The sequence below is a fragment of the Mauremys reevesii genome, linkage group 1, assembly GCF_016161935.1.
Source record: "Mauremys reevesii isolate NIE-2019 linkage group 1, ASM1616193v1, whole genome shotgun sequence".
NCBI classification, from domain to species: domain Eukaryota; kingdom Metazoa; phylum Chordata; order Testudines; family Geoemydidae; genus Mauremys; species Mauremys reevesii.
In genome coordinates, this window is record NC_052623.1 from 236,014,041 (window position 1) to 236,032,128 (window position 18,088).

At 41.4% G+C, this 18,088-nt stretch overlaps 1 protein-coding gene across 7 annotated transcripts in view; it reads right to left on the bottom strand.

Moving 5' to 3' along the window:
• The window catches only part of ARHGAP8 (Rho GTPase activating protein 8), a 107,247-nt gene that overhangs the window by 58,110 nt on the left and 31,049 nt on the right, over window positions 1-18,088 (bottom strand). For 6 of the 7 annotated variants that reach the window (XM_039541728.1, XM_039541743.1, XM_039541719.1 and 3 more), the window contains exon 3: window positions 12,427-12,567. The exons of the other annotated variant lie outside the window; for it this stretch is intronic. In XM_039541728.1, coding sequence (XP_039397662.1) covers window positions 12,427-12,567 — 141 coding nt within the window. The remainder of the gene's footprint in view (window positions 1-12,426; window positions 12,568-18,088) is intronic. 7 annotated transcript variants of the gene reach the window in all.

Sequence of the window (18,088 nt, forward strand, 5' to 3'; positions counted from 1 at the left end):
GAAAATCACTATATAAATTACTTGGAGATTTTCAAATGACAAGGTACTATGTAAGTGCAAAGATTATTATTATTTTTGGGTCCAATATTGAAGTCCTTAAGGAGCCCAAACACTGCAATTAACTTTACATGGGCAGAGCCCTACTCCCCTGCAGAATTTCATTAACGTCAATGGTGCTCCATGCAGAGACAGGGATCTGACCACATGGAGTCAGTTGCAGAATAAGGAGCAGATTTTCAAAGGTATTTACATGCTTAAAGATGCAGATACATGCCAAATGGGATTTTCAAAATGTCTAAGTGGGTTAGGCACTAAATGCCCATTGAAACTAAACACCTAACCTGCTTACACACTTTTGAAAATCTCACTTGGGGATATGTGCATCTTTAGGTGCCTAAGTACCTTTGTCAATCTGGCCCATAGTTCTCACCACTCAGGCATAAATCTCTGAAGTCATTAAGCTAAATTGTGCTCTCAGCCATTTCAGGGACTGAAATGGATTTCCCCTCTTGTGGCATGTAAGGATATTAAGTGCTGCCCTTGGATCAATCACCCAAGATCATGCAGATGCACCTAAAGCAAAGAGCGTAAAGGAAGAGACCTCAGCAGATTATTGGCTGTGACAGCATCAGAACTATCAGCTGGAGCAGATTGTGTTGAGCTAGTTCTCTTAATACTATGAAACCAAACTGTTCCTGTGCATTATTTGCTGACAGAAGATGCTTCCGCATTGAGAAGGAGCGTATAATCTGTACAGTCCAGATTAAGATTTGTGCAAATTAAAATATAAGATCACAGGAAACTCTTTGGGATTTTCTGTCCATATTTCAAGTCTATGCTGAGCACTGCAATAGATGTACATTGCACAGCACTTTATCACCAATACAAGTTTTAATTAAAAAAAAAAATCACCAACCAGCAGATGCAGGGAAGGACAGGTAGGAAAATTGTTTTACTTTTTAATTAAGATCATGGATGGCATTGCAATTGCTAACTGTATGTTGCAGATCAAAGGTATTTTATAATGGATGTAGCTCATCCCAATTTGCAAATAAACTCTTGGGATTCTTGTAAAGCCAAGCACTATTTTTGAAGATTTTTTATATTAAGCAATATAAAATACTACAATCATATTATTTTTTCCTAAAATGTCAGTTACAGCTACAGGGCCTGCTTCTGTTCCTGCTAGAATCAATGGGAGTTGTCCGACTGACTTCAATGGGAGCAGAAATGGGGCCAAAATCTAGGAAGGTAGCCATAGCAACAATAGAAGTTTCCCATATTTTTATTATTTCCTAATAATTTAAGCCTAGTGATAATGGTACCAGTTTGTATCAAATGGTTCCAGAATGGTACCCAACTGTACCATAGAATTTCTATCTATAGAAATTCCATTCTTGAATAATAAAAGTACAGCAATAGGAATATACTACTGACCACGTGGCCAGGATGATGACAGTGATTGTGAAAGGCTTAGGGAGGCTACAGAATCAGGAAACCTAAAAATAATGGGGAATGTCAATTATCCCCATATTGACTGGGTACAAGTTACCTCAGGATGGGATGTAGAGATAATTTTTTTGGATGTTATTAATGACAGTTTCTTGGAGAAGCTAGTCCTGGAACCCATAAGGGGAAAGGCAATTCTTGATTTAGTCCTAAGTGGAGCACAGGATCTAGTCCAATAGGTAAACAGATCTGAACCACTCAGTAATAGTGCCCATAATGTACTTAAATTTAACATCCTTGTTGGGGTGGGGGGCGGGGGAAATACCAAAGAAATCCACCACAGTAGCATTTAACTTCAAATAGGGGAACTACACAAAAATGAGGAAGCTAGTTAAATGGAAATTAAAAGTTACAGTAACAAGAGTGCCTGCAAGTTTCCAAAACTATTTAAAAATACCATAATAGAGGCTCAGACTAATGTATTCCCACCTAGAACAACAACAAGAAAAACAAACAGTAAGAAGACCAAAAAATGCCACCATGGCTAGACAGTAAAAATCAGTTAAAATCAAAAAGGCATCCTTTACAAACTGTAAGTCAAATCCTACTGAGGAAAACAGAAAGGGAGCATACACTCTGGCAGGTCAAATGTTAAAGTGTAATTAGGCAGGCCAAACATTTTTTTTTAAAGAGCAACTAGCAAGACACTAAAACTAACAGCAATTTTTTTCAAGTACATCTAAAGCAGTACAGGTGCCAAAATCAGTGGGGCCATTGGATGATCAAGATGCTACAGGAGCACTCAAGGAACACAAGGTTGTTGCCGAGAAGCTAAGCTTTGTATCAGTTTTCACTGCAGAGGATGGGAGGGAGATTCCCACATCTGTGCCATTCTTTTTAGGTGACAAATCTGAGGAACTGTCCCAGATGAGGTGTCAATAGAAGAGGGTTTGGAACAAACTGATAAACAGAAATAAGATACTAGGCCCAAATGGTATTCACCCAAGAGTTCTGACGGAACTCAAATATGAAGTTACAGAACTACCTACTGTGGTATGTAACCTATCACTTAAATCACCCTCTCTACCAAATGACTGGAGGATAGGTAAGGTGATGCCAATTTTTAAAAAAACACTCCAGAGGCTATCCTGGCGTGGCAATTACAGGCTGGTAAACCTAACTTCAGTACCAGGCTAATTGGTTGAAACTATAGTAAAGAACAGAATTATCAGACACATAGATAAACATAATGTTGGGAAAGAGTGAACACAGCTTTTGGAAAGGGAAATCATACCTCACCAATCTATTAGAATTATCTGAACATGTCAACAAGCATGTGGACAAGGGGAGTTCAGTTGATATAGTGTACCTGAACTTTCAGATAGCATTTGACAAGGTCCCACACCAAAGGCTCTTAAGCAAAGTAAGCAGTCCTGGCATAAGTGGGGAGGTCATCTCATGGATCAGTAACTGGTTAAAAGATAAGAAACAAAGGATAGGAATAATGGTCAGTTTTCACAATGGAGAGAAGTAAATAGCAGGGTGCCCCGAGGATCTGTAGTGGGACCAGTACTGTTCAAAATATTCATAAATGATCTGGGAAAAAGGACAAACAATGAAGTGGCAAAGTTTGCAGATGATAATTATCTTGAGTAATTTTGTAAGTCCAAAGCAGTCTGCGAAAAGTTACAAAGAGATCTCACAAAACTGGGTGACTGGGCAACAAAATGGAAGATGAAGTTCAATGTTGAAAAATGCAAAGTAATGAACATTGGAAAACATAATTCCAACTGTTCACACAAGATGATGGGGTCTAAATTAGCTATTACCACTCAGGAAAGAGATTTTGGAGTCATTGTGGATAGTTCTCCGAGAACATCTGCTCAATGTGCAGTCTAAAAAGGTAACAGAATGTTAGGAATCATTAGGAAAGGGATAGATTAAATAGACAATATCATAATGCCAATATAGAAATCTATGGTATGCCACACCTTGAATACTGTGTGCAGTTTTGGTTGCCCCACCTCAAAAAAGGTACAGAGAAGGGCAACAAAAATGATTAATGGTATGGAACAGCTTCTGAATTAGGAGAGATTAAAAGGGGACTGTCCTGCTTGGAAAAGAGAAACCTATGGGAGGAATATATGATAGAAATCTATAAAATCAAGAATGGTATGGAGAAAGAGAATAAGGAAGTGTTATTCCTTCACATAACACAAGAACCAGGAGTAACCCAATGAAATTAATAGGCAGCAGATTTAAAACAACCATAAGGAAATACTTCGTCACACCACACACAGCCTATGGAACTCATAGCCAGGGGATGTGTGAAGGCCACAACTATAACTGGGTTAAAAAAAGAATTAGATATGTTTATGAAAAATAGGTCCATCAATAGCTATTAGCCAAGAGGGTCAGGGATGCAACCCCATGCTCTGGGTATTCCTAAACCTCTGCTGACTGCTGGGACTGGATGACCGGGGATGGATCATTCGATACTTGCCCTTTTCTGTTCATCCCCTCTGAAGCATCTGGCACCGATCACTGTCAGAACACAGGATGCTGGGTTAGACGGACCATTGGTCTGACCCAGTATGGACATGCTTATATTTTAATGTAATGGGACTATGCCTCATTTGTGTCAGGGATGGTATGGATGGTTGTCCTTTCTGCTTATCTGAAACTTGGGTAGTTGAGGTCAAAAAGGTTCCCAGGATAACCTAGAGCAGCCTAAACTTTAACTTTTGTCCACCAAGCTTAGCAAATTGCAAAACACGTAACATGTGAATCAAAAACCAAAATATGACATTCCCCCCCGCCCCAGCTACAGCACTACGAGCTGAGATCTTCAAAGCTTCTTAGACAATTCAAACGCTCAATTTCCATTTATTTGAATGGAGTTGGAAGTGAGTCTGAATCCCTTAGGCAACTTTGACAATCCCAGCCAAGAGCACTAGAAATGAAATTCTCCCCTTTCTGGAGAGCCAGCACAAGGTCTTTGCTCCACAGAAGTCTCATGTGAGCCCTGTGGAATCTTTAGATGAAGAAAGAATGTAAAAGAAAATTACAGAGATGCCTGGCCAACAATTTTAAGGATGTTGTTTGCACTTAAATTGTTCACTCCTTAGGAAACTGTAATGCTTTTTAACATGCACCAAAATTACCATGGATGTTCTAAACCTTTTTTTTTTAAAAGCATAATTAATTTAGACAGCAGGAGCAAACTGTTTATTATTTAGGACACAAATTTGATCCACTCAGTGAGCAGTGAGGCTGACATGGATTTGAAGATTCCATAGTAATTTCACAGCTATAAAAAAATGGTACTGCTTTCATTTCACAAGTCCTTTCTCTGACTGTGTTCACTATTCTGAATTCCAGTCATGTTCTTAATTTATTTGGAAACCAGTTCTTTGTGAAAAGACTACACCAAGAACCATGGCTTTAGCTCAATTCAGGAAAGCACCTAAGCATGTGCTAAAGTGATTTCCTATATAAGGACAGATTAAAGTGCATGTATAGGTGGTTTCCTGGATCTGGGCCTTTGTTTGTTCTCTTCACCAATCACATTTAATATATTTTCCATATAGTTTTCTTAAACTCTTGGCAAACATCTTGTTCTTTCAGTCAGACAAAAGCAGAAGGCACCACTAACTTTCTGATGTAATTAATTGTTTGTTTAGTTTCATCTGGTTCCATTCTTGAACTTGAAATAGCAGAGTGAGCCAAACCCATCCCAGATTTAATTCTGAAGTCAGTGGAGTTATACCTGGAGTGAATTTGGACCTCTGTATTACAGAGATGCTCTGGTGTTGTATTGAGGTAACCAGTTTTAGAGATACAAAGTCAATATTTTGCTGTTTCCAAGTAGCTTCCAAGAAAATGCAGATTAAAGAGAGCAAAGAAATACAAGGCTGGTTCAATGGAACATGTATACCTTGTGGCCTATATTGTTCAAGTGTGAGATTTTACACCTTCCTCTGAAACAATTAATGAACTACTGATGGAAAAACAGTGTCAGACTTACTGGAGTGGCTCACAACCAAGTGTGCGAACCTCATGGCTGACTGTCAAAAAGCAGGGCAGACACCCCAAACTGATGGTATGTAGATTTCACCAACCCTGTAACAAATGTGAACTCCTAGACTGCTGTAGCAATTTTACCATGGAGTCACAGACAGTCCCCTTGGGCTCTCCAGTCTATCCTGCCACCCAGGCAAGCTAGACTTGATGATAAATGGTAACCAACGCCAAAAATCACAAAATATTCAGGTTGCTTCTGGTTCTAAGAGACCAGTCGCTTACCCTGATCTCACACCAAAGATATCACCTGTAGCCAATGCTGTAATAAACTAACTAAAGGTTTATTAACTAGGAAAAAGAAATGACAGCTATTTACAGGTGAAACCAAGCAAGCATATATACACAAATGAGTTCCAGTCTGTGATAATTGGTGACAGAGATATAGTAATTTGTCAGCATTAAATGTCTTTTTAGGGCTTAATCCAGGTTGACCCTGGAGCCCTCCGCTTTTTGTTTCTTAACTCCAGCCCTTGTGAGAGTGCAAGAAAGCTATTTTTATTTCTCTCTTCCAGCATTCAGACAGATAGGATGAAGCCTTCTGCACTTATTTCTCCATGGGTAGATGGGGAAATAAACAAAGCTTTTGTCCTACAATGGACCACTTAATTTTTGATACACCTTCTGGATGGGGGAGGGGTCTCTCTTCCCATCTGAGTTCACACGTTCAAAGCAGCCATTTTTACAATTCTAAAACAAACATATTTTACCGTGTAGCATGGAATACAGACACTACAAATGAGATTAATACATGCATCAATTTACAAGCATTTTATAGAGTCCAAACACATCCTTAAAAGTCTAACACCCATTGTTCAACTATATTAACATATAATTGAACAGGTCTAGTTTCCAGCTATGAATTTGTCAGTGCTCAGCGGATGCCTACAGACTTGACAAGAGCTGGCACCTGATTTACTGGCGTCACACATGGTACCAGATTAGAAAGACCACTGGTCTGTTCTGGAGATGTGCCTAGACCAGATCCTCAGATCCGAACACTCCCAAAATCTGAAAGAGTTCACATTCAGATCTGAACTTTGATGCTCAAGCTCAGCTTCATTTTCTTTTACATAGAGATTCCTGTGTTCTTAGGGTATCATAAAGTAAAAGATTATAAACAGACCCTTGTTCTCCTGTTGAATTTGAGCAAATACACAGTCCACACATACCCTAAGACTTTAGACCTTCCTATTGTGCAATACTTTCCGTTTTGATTTCTAAAAGACAAATATAGTATGTATAGTCTGATAGCCAAAAGACCGATACGAAACATTTATTTCTTGTATGGGCTATGTGAATGTTGTATTTTGTGGTTTTCGATTAAAATGACTGGAAAAGAGAAATGTATAGAGGAGACCTTATTATAACAATCATTTTAAGTGGAAAAGGGGTAGAAGCTAGTGAACTGGTAACAGCTTTAAAACCAAGACCAAGTCAATTCAAATTACCAGCTATAGCGTAACAGCTAACAAGGGGTCAGCAACCTTTCAGAAGTGGTGTGCCGAGTCTTCATTTATTCACTCTAATTTAAAGGTTTTGCGTGCCGGTAATAAATTTTAACATTTTTAGAAGATCTCTTTCTATAAGTCTATAATATATAATTAAACTATTGTTGTATGTAAAGTAAATAAGGTTTTTAAAATGTTTAAGAAACTTCATTTAAAATTAAATTAAAATGCAGAGCCCCCTGGACCGGTGGCCAGGACCCAGGCACTGTGAGTACCACTGAAAATCAGCTCGCCTTTGGCACGCTTGCCATCGGTTGTCCACCCCTGAGCTAACAGGACAAAAGCACATATCTAAGTATTAAGATAGCAGAAATCAGAACTTCTTCCAGAAACACACAAAATCAGCACACATGCAAAAGCACTACACAGGGTCATGCAAGAAATAATTAGAGGCCATACTGTGGGAGGATAATGGAACATAAAAACAGCCATACTGGGTCAGGCCAACAGTTCATCTAGCCCAGTATCCTGTCTTCCCATAGCGGCCAATGCCAGATGCTTCAGAGGGAATGAACAGAACAGGGCAATTATCAAGTGATCCATCCCCTGTCATCCAATCTCAGCTTCTGGTCAGTCAGAGGAAGCTAAGGGAAAGAGCTTGATGTATTATGTAGCTTTTACATGTTCCTCTACTTGCACCACAAGAAAATCTCAATTTTATTTCTAATCAAAATTAAAGTAAAAACAATCAGCCCTGCAACAGCCTTTACTGCTGTGGGATTCCAAAAATGTTCATATGCTTACAAATGGGTACATCGCCAGACCAGCAGAATAATTTGCATGTTTCAAGCTGACATATGTAAAATAGCCAACTGCAGATCAGCATTAATGAGACAAGTCAATCTGAATAAACATCCCAATTTCAGTCTGAACAATCATTACAGCTAGAACTCTTTAAAAAAATCCACCACACTTTTGTTTGACAGTGGAAATTGGAATAACTTTGTTCTTATTTATACAGTGTGAAATAGACTCCAAAGAATCTTTTGGATCTTGGCAAAGCTATTGTTATGGTAAGCAGGTATAAATTATTTTAATTTATGAGAGGAATATTAGATTGTTATTAAAACATAATGAAAGGCCATTTTTTGCATTTAAAAAAATTGTGGAAAATAAAATCAAAGTAAAAGCCAGAACAATTATTGCACAGAATCTTCACTTAAATTCTGTCCTCTCATTCCTTATCCATTTGTAATATATTCCATTGTCTTTAACCACAAAATTAGAATGGAATGAACAGCTTGCAGAGTTACTTTAACTAAGCCACTCCAAACACTGAAATTATAATTTGTTTTATTTGAGAGATGATTAAAATGTATAATGAACTAGGTACAAATAATTTTTTAAAAATTATTTTTGTTTTCAAAAGGAACTGACCTTTTCCCAAAGGGGAAGTAGATTTGAAAAGACTATTCCCTTCTGAGTTGCTTTAAATCCAGCAAGCATATGAATTTGATTGACTACCAGTTAAAAGAGGGAGTAGAGAAGTCTCTTTGCTGAATTGAAGCATTCCCCCCTTCCCGCCGCCTCCTTTATCTTTTCTTCTTATTTGATTCTCCCCTAGAATTTTATGATTTTTAAATATTAAACAAAGTTTCTGATGTGCAGCTGCTGGCTATTGGAATGCACTTGGGTTTTGCATTTAAATTGTTCAATGTGGTTACTACACTCCAGCATGTTATTCCTGACTGACATGCCAGCTAAAACCACTGCTTTCTGATCTTAAAGCAGTTATTTTTGACTACCAAGGCCGTCACATTAAAAAGATCATTTGTACAGAAGTAAATATTTTAACCAGATGCATCCCCGGAGTACTTCTATTTGCTTCGATGGAGTTAAGCCAGGGATATATATATATGGCCTTTTGATTTCAGTTTGAGCAAACATGCTTAGAAGGGAGCTCTAAAATGAAACAAGGAAGCTGCAAATGAGTATTTTTTAAAACCACGCTGATTCTCACTCCAGAGAAATCTTGAAGCAAATGCCCCTCCCCTGATATGTCACAAGACTGAGCTGAACATCCATAAATAAATATAAGTCAGGCGAGACTATTATTGAATAGAAAATCTATTTAACATTCTTTATCCACTTCCTATTCTCTTTTCCTGTAGCTCACCATCAGTGAAAGCATGATATTTTTTTTTAAAAGGAGTTTGCTCAAGAAGAGTATATATATTACTTCAAAAATTTTGGCCCCTTTTGAATTTCCCCACCATTTAAACTCCTCCTACTCAAGGAGCAGAACCTGGCTCAGAATATGGAGGACATATTTTCTGTTTGCTTACATGGTATTTAGATAGTTTGTTCAACAACCAGTTTCCTCTCATGCCAATTTCCTCATTCAGGAGAAATCACTAAGATTGCCATGCAAATAAAAAATAATAAGCAAATCTCAGAAGAAATTTTCAAACTGCATCTTTCAGAGGGTTGAGCTGCGCATCAGCCATGATTAACATATAATGATGGTCTAGAAAATACTTAGTCCTGCCTCAGTGAAGATGGTGGACTAGATGACTTATCGAGGTCCTTTCCAATCCTACATTTCTATGATATCCTCCAGGAAGTATAAACACTGAGGTATCTGTTAGAATTAATAGCAGCTACAGTAGACAAATTACATGTGTCAATGAATTCTACTGGGGCTTTGAGTGCAGGGAAGATGAGGTACACAAACATAAAAGAAAACCTCTCTTACAACAAGAGACTGGAAGTATAATGTATTGCTAGAAGGAAAAGTTCAGACTCTCAAATCCAGGCCCACAACATTCAGGTGCTAGGTATAACAGCGGAGAAAAAAGCATTGCCTTCATGGACAATTTTCTGGCAGATCTGCTAAAGTTGACTATAAAAGATGATCCCTTTTATTTACTGAAGTATTATCCTATAACGATGTGTAACGAGGCAGGCGGTAGAGGTTGCTGGAGGGACATTATAATGACCTTGATATTTTCAAAGTCTCTGTTAACGTCTCTATTTGTGTTTCTAAATTTCTTTTCTATTTCAAAGGTTCGCCAGCTCATTCACACTTCTTTGTTAATTTAGTTTCAGGGACTTCATGCAGAGCTTTGATGTCTTGGTATTTTTCTCTGTCACACACGGGGGTGTGGGTGGTCTGACCCAGTGATGTGAACAGGAGTCTTGCCTAGTGGCCTAAGCAGAATCAGAGGGCAGAACCAGAGGAGTGGTCAGGGGACAAGCTCCTGACACAAACATCCTAAAGTACTTTTGTTCTGTCAGATTAGTATTTTGCTCAGTCAATAGAGTTTAGGGTTGCCAACCATCCTGAATTGGCTGGGAGTCTACCGGAATCAGCCTCGATCTCCCGATGGCTATTGAAAGCAATCCAGGAGATTTTAATAGACCACTAAAAGTCCAGTCAGTGGTGCAGCGGGGCTAAGCCAAGCTCCCTACTTGCCCTGGCTCTGCGCAGCTCCCAGAAGTGGCCGGGCATGTCCAGCTCCTAGGCACAGGGGAGGCCAGGGGTCTCCATGTGCTGCCCCCGCCCCAAGCGCTGACTCCGCAGCTCCTATTGGCTGGGAACATGGCTAATAGGAGTTGCTGTGGCAGTGCCTGCAGGCACGGGCAGTGTGCGGAACCACCTGGCCCCTCTGCCTAGGAGCCGGACATGCTGGATGCTTCTGGAAGCTGCCCAAGGTAAGCGATGCCCAGCTGGAGCCTGCACCCTTGCCCTCTCCAACACCGCAACCCCATGCCCCAGGTCAGAACTCCCTCCTGCACCCAAACTCCCCGCCCCCAGAGCCCACATCCCAACCCCCTGCCCCAGCCCTGAGCCCCCTCCTGCACCCCAATCCCCTCATCTCCAACCCCACCCCAGAGCTCCCTCCTGCATCCCAAACCCCTCATCCCTGGCCCCACTCCAGAGCCTGCCCCCCTCCAGCCAGAGCCCTCACTCCCTCCTGCACCCCAACCTCCTGCCCCAGCCCAGTGAAAGTGACTGAGGGTGGGGGGAAAGGCGAGCAACAGATGGAGGCAGGATGGAGTGAGGGGGGTGGGGCCTCGGAGAAGTAGCAGGGCAGGAGCGTGGCCTCAGGAAGGGAAGGGCAGGAGGTGTGGCAAGGGTGTTCAGGTTTGTGTGATTAGAAAGTTGGCAACCCTAATAGAGTTTGAATCTTGTACTCTCTTAGCCATCTCTCCCTTAACTCTTACTTTGTGTATCAAGTTTGTGGTGAAGCTGAGGTAAATTAGTTTTACCTGAAAATATACATATATGTTCAACAGATATTATGGGTAAAATCATGGCCCTATAGAAGTCAATGGTGAAATTCCCATCAACTTCAACAGAGCTAGGATTTCACCCTATTTGTGTGTCAACCCAAACACCTCTGGGTCTGGCCATATCAGAGTGAATTGGCTCATCTAATACTTCAAGATCTCCAGAGTAAATCAATTGATCAAGTACTAATGACTCTTAGACTGCCATCTATGGCCCAGATTCAGGAAAGCATTTAAGGATATGCTTAAATTCATCCTTATTCAGGAAATTCATGACCTAGCCCTATGCAAGTAAAAGGTGCAAAAACCGTGCTCTAAATTTGTAAAGAATTTTGGGATTCATCAGGGTGACAAGTGGGAAATGCTATTAGTTATTATTTCATTCTGAAAAAAATGCCAGGCTTTGTAGTTGAGGTGCAAAAATGTCAAGGTTACTCATAAGCTCAGGCTTATGCATTACTGTTGTGTTGCAAGTTAACATAGTACCAAAAACAAATCAAAGGGAAAAAACCCACAAGGGAGACTATCAAGATAAACATTTTAAAGATGTGCTTACCTGTCACAAATAAAATGCTATACGTTATTAAAAACAGAATTTTTTAAAATCTAATGACCTTATTTTCAAAGGTGTGAAGCACCTGCAGCTCCCATTGACTTCCTCTTTGAAAGTCAGGTGATAAATTTACATTTTCACCATTTACACTGACAGTTTACATTTTGCATTTCATTCATTTTAGACAGTAACAGTTTAGACTGCTCAGTTGTTTTTTTCAGTTTCTTGTGGGCTAGCAGAATGATCATGTGTCTGGCTTCATAACATACAGGAAATGAAAAACAAAATAACTTTTCATTGATTATAAACAAATACATCTATTCATATTTAGGTCTTGTACCTCTGTTTTTAAACAAAACCAAACCTGAATTTGTGGCCGATGGTCCTGACCTGGCAAAGCACTGAAGCGTGTACTTAAACTCGAGTCACATGTTTGAAGTTAAGCATATGCTTAGGTTCTTTTCTGGATTGGGGTCCAAAGTATCTACACTATTCCCATGTATCACTTTAAATAGTGTAATATGAAACAATATAATAAGGTGCAGAGTAACATCTGCTAAATCTAGGAAATGTCATGCATTTTAATTTTTATAAATATACCTGCTAGCTGCACAATGCCATGCCTTGCAACATCGTAGTATGGATGATTAATGCTTAGTTCAGTGTCTTCACATGCTGCTGGTGTGAAGGAGGTCTTTCGCTTTTCCATTATTGCATGTTCTGCCTCATCTTTCTGTAATTCTAAAGCAGTAAGCAAGAATTTATAAAATCAACTACTAAAAACCCTTTTATCTCACATACAATATTGCAGAATTGAGATCTACCCTCCATCTCGCAATGATGCCAGCTTTCTTCACTCACTCATTTATTACTTTTTCAAAGAAGCACCTTCATACTTTCTCCAATGCTGGACTCCATACATGGCAGGAGCTCCCCATAAACATCTGCAGCAAAGCTCTCTCATTGCCCTCCTTTAAGTTCTTCTTGGCTACGCTGCCCATAAAAACTTGACTATAGTTAGGCAGTTCTTATGCTGTGATCACTGCTTGTCATAACAACCAATGTTGTCTCACTGTTTCCTTATGCTTCCCCTGTCTGTCTGTCATATCTTGTTTTATACTTGGATCGTAAGCTCTTTGAGACAGAAAAAAATCACTGTCTGAAACCTTAAATGCATTGGAGGACACAGTGGGTTAGAAAGCCTAAGAAAAGCACTAAGGGCCTGATGCAAAATGCAATGAAATCAATAGGAGTCTTTTCATTTACTTGAGTGGACACTGGATTGGACTCTCAAGGCCCAAACTCCCTTCCACTGAAATTTTCAGTGAAAGGTAGATATGGCCCTTTACTGTACATGGACATGGCATTTCACCAAAAACAAGTGTGATACTTAAAAAGAGATGATCCTAAGCATGCACAGGCCTTGGTGTGGGAAAACAAATACCTAGATCAAACACATTGTGAGCTGAATGCAAAGTCACAGCCATTAATATTTCAATACTGTTCAAAAGAATGATTCTGAGAAATATACTAGAGTAAAATTATAACTGAAATACTAACATGCAAGTGACCTGATGGCTTAAATTAAGAAAGGCTGATATTTCAACAGACACATTATTGTTCTCCCAAAGCATATCACTCACTGTATGTCAGCTGTTTCTTTATCATACAAGTTATATTAAGATGAAGTTAGTAATATTATCAAGAAGAGGAGGTTACTTGCCTATAACTGGAGGTTCTTTGAGATGTGTGGTCCCTATCTGTATCCCACTGAGGGTTACACATGTACACAATGCGTCCGGAGTTGGAGAATTTGAAAGTAGTGTCCGTTGGTTTGTGCATGCTCCCTGGTTTGCCTTGTGCTTCTGTCTGAGGCAATAAAGGGCAAGGTGGACAGACCATGTCTTCAGTTCCTTCTCTATTCCAAATTGACCAATCTGCAGCAGAGGGGAAGGTGGGCAGGAAGTGGAATACAGATAGGGACCACACCTCTTGAAGAACCTCCAGTTACAGGTAAGTTACCCTCCTTTTTTCTTCGGGTGATGGTCAAGTGACTATTCCACTGAGAGTGATTGACAACCAGTACCTAAGTTGAAAAAGGGTGCAAGGATAAGGATGGAATGGTTGTGCGGAGAACTGTCGTGTCAAAGGAGGCATCCGCTGCCGAGTCCTGCATTTAGGTGTAGTGTACTGCAAAAAGGTGTTCACCGAACTCCACATGACTGCTCTATATACGTCTACAAGTGGAATGTCCTGAAGGGAGGCTGTAGTTGAAGCCTGGGCTCTCGAGGAGTGAGCCTGCACCCCTGTAGGAGGCAGGCCTGATAGTTGGTAGAAGAGTTTAAAGCAACCAGAAATCCATTTGGAATTCTTTGGGTGGAGATGGCTTGCCCCTTGAGTCGCTCTACTACTGCCACAAGTAGTCAAGGGGACTTCCTGATTGGTTTTTCTCTCTGTAGGCAGAAAGCAAGAGCTCACCATACATCAAGGGAATGGAGTTGACATTCCTCTGCAGAAGCATGTGGTTTCGGAAAGAAAATAGGTAAGTAGATGGTTTGATTGATGTGAAACTGAGAGACCACCACCTTTGGTACAAATTTGAGGTGTAGACATAGGGAGACTTAATCCTTGTGTAACACCATGAAAGGCAGGTCTGTCATCAAAGCCTTGAGCTCCCCAACCCATCTCACAGAAGTAACTGCAACCAGGAAGGCAACATTCACAGAAAGGAGGGACATGGAGCATGAAGCTAACAGCTCAAAGGAAGGCACTGTTAGCATAGAAACTAGATTCAGGTCTCACTGCAGTATGATCATTTGGACAGGTGGAAAGGTTCTGATGAGGCCTTTCCAAAACCTAGCGGTAAGCAGATGCATAACGACAGAGTAACCTTCCACTGGAGGGTTGAACACGCTAACTGCCACCAGGTGGACTCTCAAAGAACTGAGGGTGAGACCTGATGACTTTAAGGAGAGACTGTAGTCTAGGATGAGGGGGATCCCCGCTGATTCTGGTAAGACTCATTTGTGTTGAGCCGAAGATGAGAAGTGTTTCCACTTAGCTTGGTAACATCGCCTAGTGGAGTCTTTCCTGCTGCTGGAAAGAATGTTTTGTACTGCTGAAAATCACGTCCATGAGCGGTGGGTGGAGACCCCTTTTGGGGAGGTTAGCTCCGGTTCCACCCTTTCTGCCCGTGCCACACCCCTGCAGCCCCGAGACCCCTACCTCCCGCATGGCTGGAGCCCCGAGTGTCACGCCAAAGAGGGGCTCGGATACACTCAATGAAGCCACACCAGGTGTATAAGTATAACCAGTTTTATTGCCAAAGTACAAGAAGGTAATAGGTAATAGGTAATAGTTGGAGATATACCAATCTCCTAGAACTGGAAGGGACCTTGAAAGGTCATCGAGTCCAGCCCCCTGCCTTCACTAGCAGGACCTGTAAAGCTTCCCAGCCTTCACGCGTTACTAAATATGTGCTTTCCAGCAACCAAGCAGGCAAGCAAGAATGAATGCTTACACCCCTTCTGCTACGGACAGTACCGGACCTTCCAGTCTTGTCCTTGAGGGCTCATAGCAGGCGCTGCTCCAGCGTGGGGAGTTCCTGGGCACCCACAAGGCCAAGGTCCGCAGGTGAGACTGTTCGTCTAAAGCAATTCTCATAGCCGTTTTTAGGCTCTGGCAGGAAACACTATTGCTTGCTATTCGCACACTTATCATTCTTGGGCCCTGCTTATCTCTTCACTTGTTTATCCAGTCGGAGTGGCTGCAAGCCAGCCCGTGATCAAAGCCAGTTCACTCCTAGCTCCACCCAGACCATCCTGTAATAAAAGGCCACGGTAACTTGTGGTCAGCCCCAACACTCCACCCCTTGTTTCCTGGCAGAGCTATGCTGATGGGGGGACCATACACAGCTTCATGGTATGCCATGAGCACTCACACCCGCTGTGCCATCCATCGAATATAACAACACAGGGCAACCCACAATACAAAGCAGCCTCCCATCACTACAAAAACAACAACAGTGGGATGCAACATTAAATTTAGGGCAGCCGTGGCCTTAGGGGACCAACCCTTAAATACATCCCACCAATGATGAACAGTTAGCTCCAACTCAGCCTTCGCCATCCGGACAAGGGAGCCATGATCATACAACATTACCCGGGTTCGTGTGAGTGCTGTACCACACTCCACCAGCACCTGAGAAACCATAGAGTATTGCTGCAAAAAATATTCCAACTCAGCAAAGGTAACCCCAAGCTCCAGAGAAACATTCCAGGGTCTGAACTCAAGCCACTGCTCGTAAGCATTTCTCGTGGTGCTCCAGTACACCACACCTTGTAGCTCTAAGGATTAATCTGCTTGTTTGTATAAATATTTCTTTTCTTATAAAATTTAAGTATGTGATGTAATAGGCTTATAGATTTAGATTAAAAATAAGTTTGGCTGTAATGCAAGAGACCTACAGGCCAAAAACCCTGTATGTTAAGCTAAGGCAAAATTAGCACATTTTGGGACCCTTACCCAGAAAAGTAAAAATAGATAAAACACCCACACAGATGTCTAGAGGCCTTTTGCCTAAACCAGTGAAGAATGAAGGATGGCAAAAGGGGATTTTTCCACAGACCTAACAAGTACACCACAAGTGCGTACATACTTGTCATCTATATGCACATACATACTAGCCTATGGGGTAAGGGTACCCTAACATTTCTGTGGGGGAAGATGAAATTTGGGCATAAGAGGAAGGATTTCCAACCAACGCCCTATAAAAAGGCGAGGCAGCTCGCCATTAGAGATGCAATCTACCCACCTATCTACTCCTGTCTACTCTTCATTTGCATCCACCTTCAACAAGGTATCGATGCTACTCATCTACGACGGCTATTAACTATTAATAGGCTGTACTTTATTTCTTTTCAAACTTTAAGTTTTAAGGGACTATGCTAAGCTTGGTTTCCCTATACGTTATTGAGTTAAGGTAAAGAGTAAACAGCTTTAACAGCTCTGCATTTAGCTTCCTCTGCTAGGTGTGTGAAAACGGAACTGCTACAGGCATGGTCCCGTATCTTCCAACACCAAGTTATTAAAACAGAGTGTGAGTATTAACCAAAGTTTGTAGCACATAATATTGTATTATCATATGTATCTTTTGAATAAGAGTAATTCAATTGTAACTCTGTAATTCTAACTGTTTTACCATTTGCTTACTATTTCATTGATTTTAATAAAAGGTCTTTATGACTGTATCTGTTTCAGTGTAAGCTTCCTGTCATACCCCCAAAGGTCCTTTTATAAACTCTGTAAAGCCTGATTCAGGACGAACTTTATCTTCTGATCAAACAAATTGGCGAGCCGAAACCCATACTAATTAATGTCAATAATAATAATAAAATAATAATAATAATAATAATTAAATAAAATTAAATTAAGTGGATAAATTAAATCAACATTACTAACACACCCCAAATCAGGCTAGAGCCTATGGTGTGGTCAACTACATGGGTGATGTTGCAATGGCAATGCTCCACCGGGGGCTCCTCATCCTCCCAGACTACTATGTGAAACAACAACACACACATGCGCACACACACACACACCAGCCATTGTCGTAAACCCACGTGTCGTTGGCAGCACCCTGTCACAAATACCCACAGGTGATTGTATTCCACTGGTCAGCATGGGATGCCGGCCAGACCTCTCCACAGCTGGTGGCCATATCGACCATGGTGAGAATATACGCCTTGCGGTGATCGTGAGGGAGTGGGCCAGCATAATCGACTTGCCAAATTTGAGCAGGCTGGTCTCCCTGCAGCACCTGTCCAGGGGAGCCGGCTTCCACCTGAAAGGGCTTAACAATCTGGCAAATCTTACAAATGGCTTTAGCTGTTTTTAGGGCTACATGTGAAGTGGGGATACCTCGGGCCTGTGCCCAATGGTACGCCCCCTCCGGGCCCAAGTGCCCTGAGTGTGTGTGTATCCAGGAAGCCAAGAGGGAAAGAGCCGCCCCCTCATCAGTGCGGGCCGCTGTACACTGGGCTATGTGGGCCAGTTGGTCCGCGGCAGCATTCCAATGATGCTCCTGGGTACGATTCTGGTGGGCATCTACACGAAACACATAAATCAAAAGGTCCTGTGAATCGGAATACAATTCCTGCCAAATAGGGGCGCCTCGCACAGGCGTGCCGTGGACGGCCCAATCCTGGGCTCTCCAGCGGCCCATCTAGGTGGCCAGTCCCTGAGCCACTGTCCAAGAGTCAGT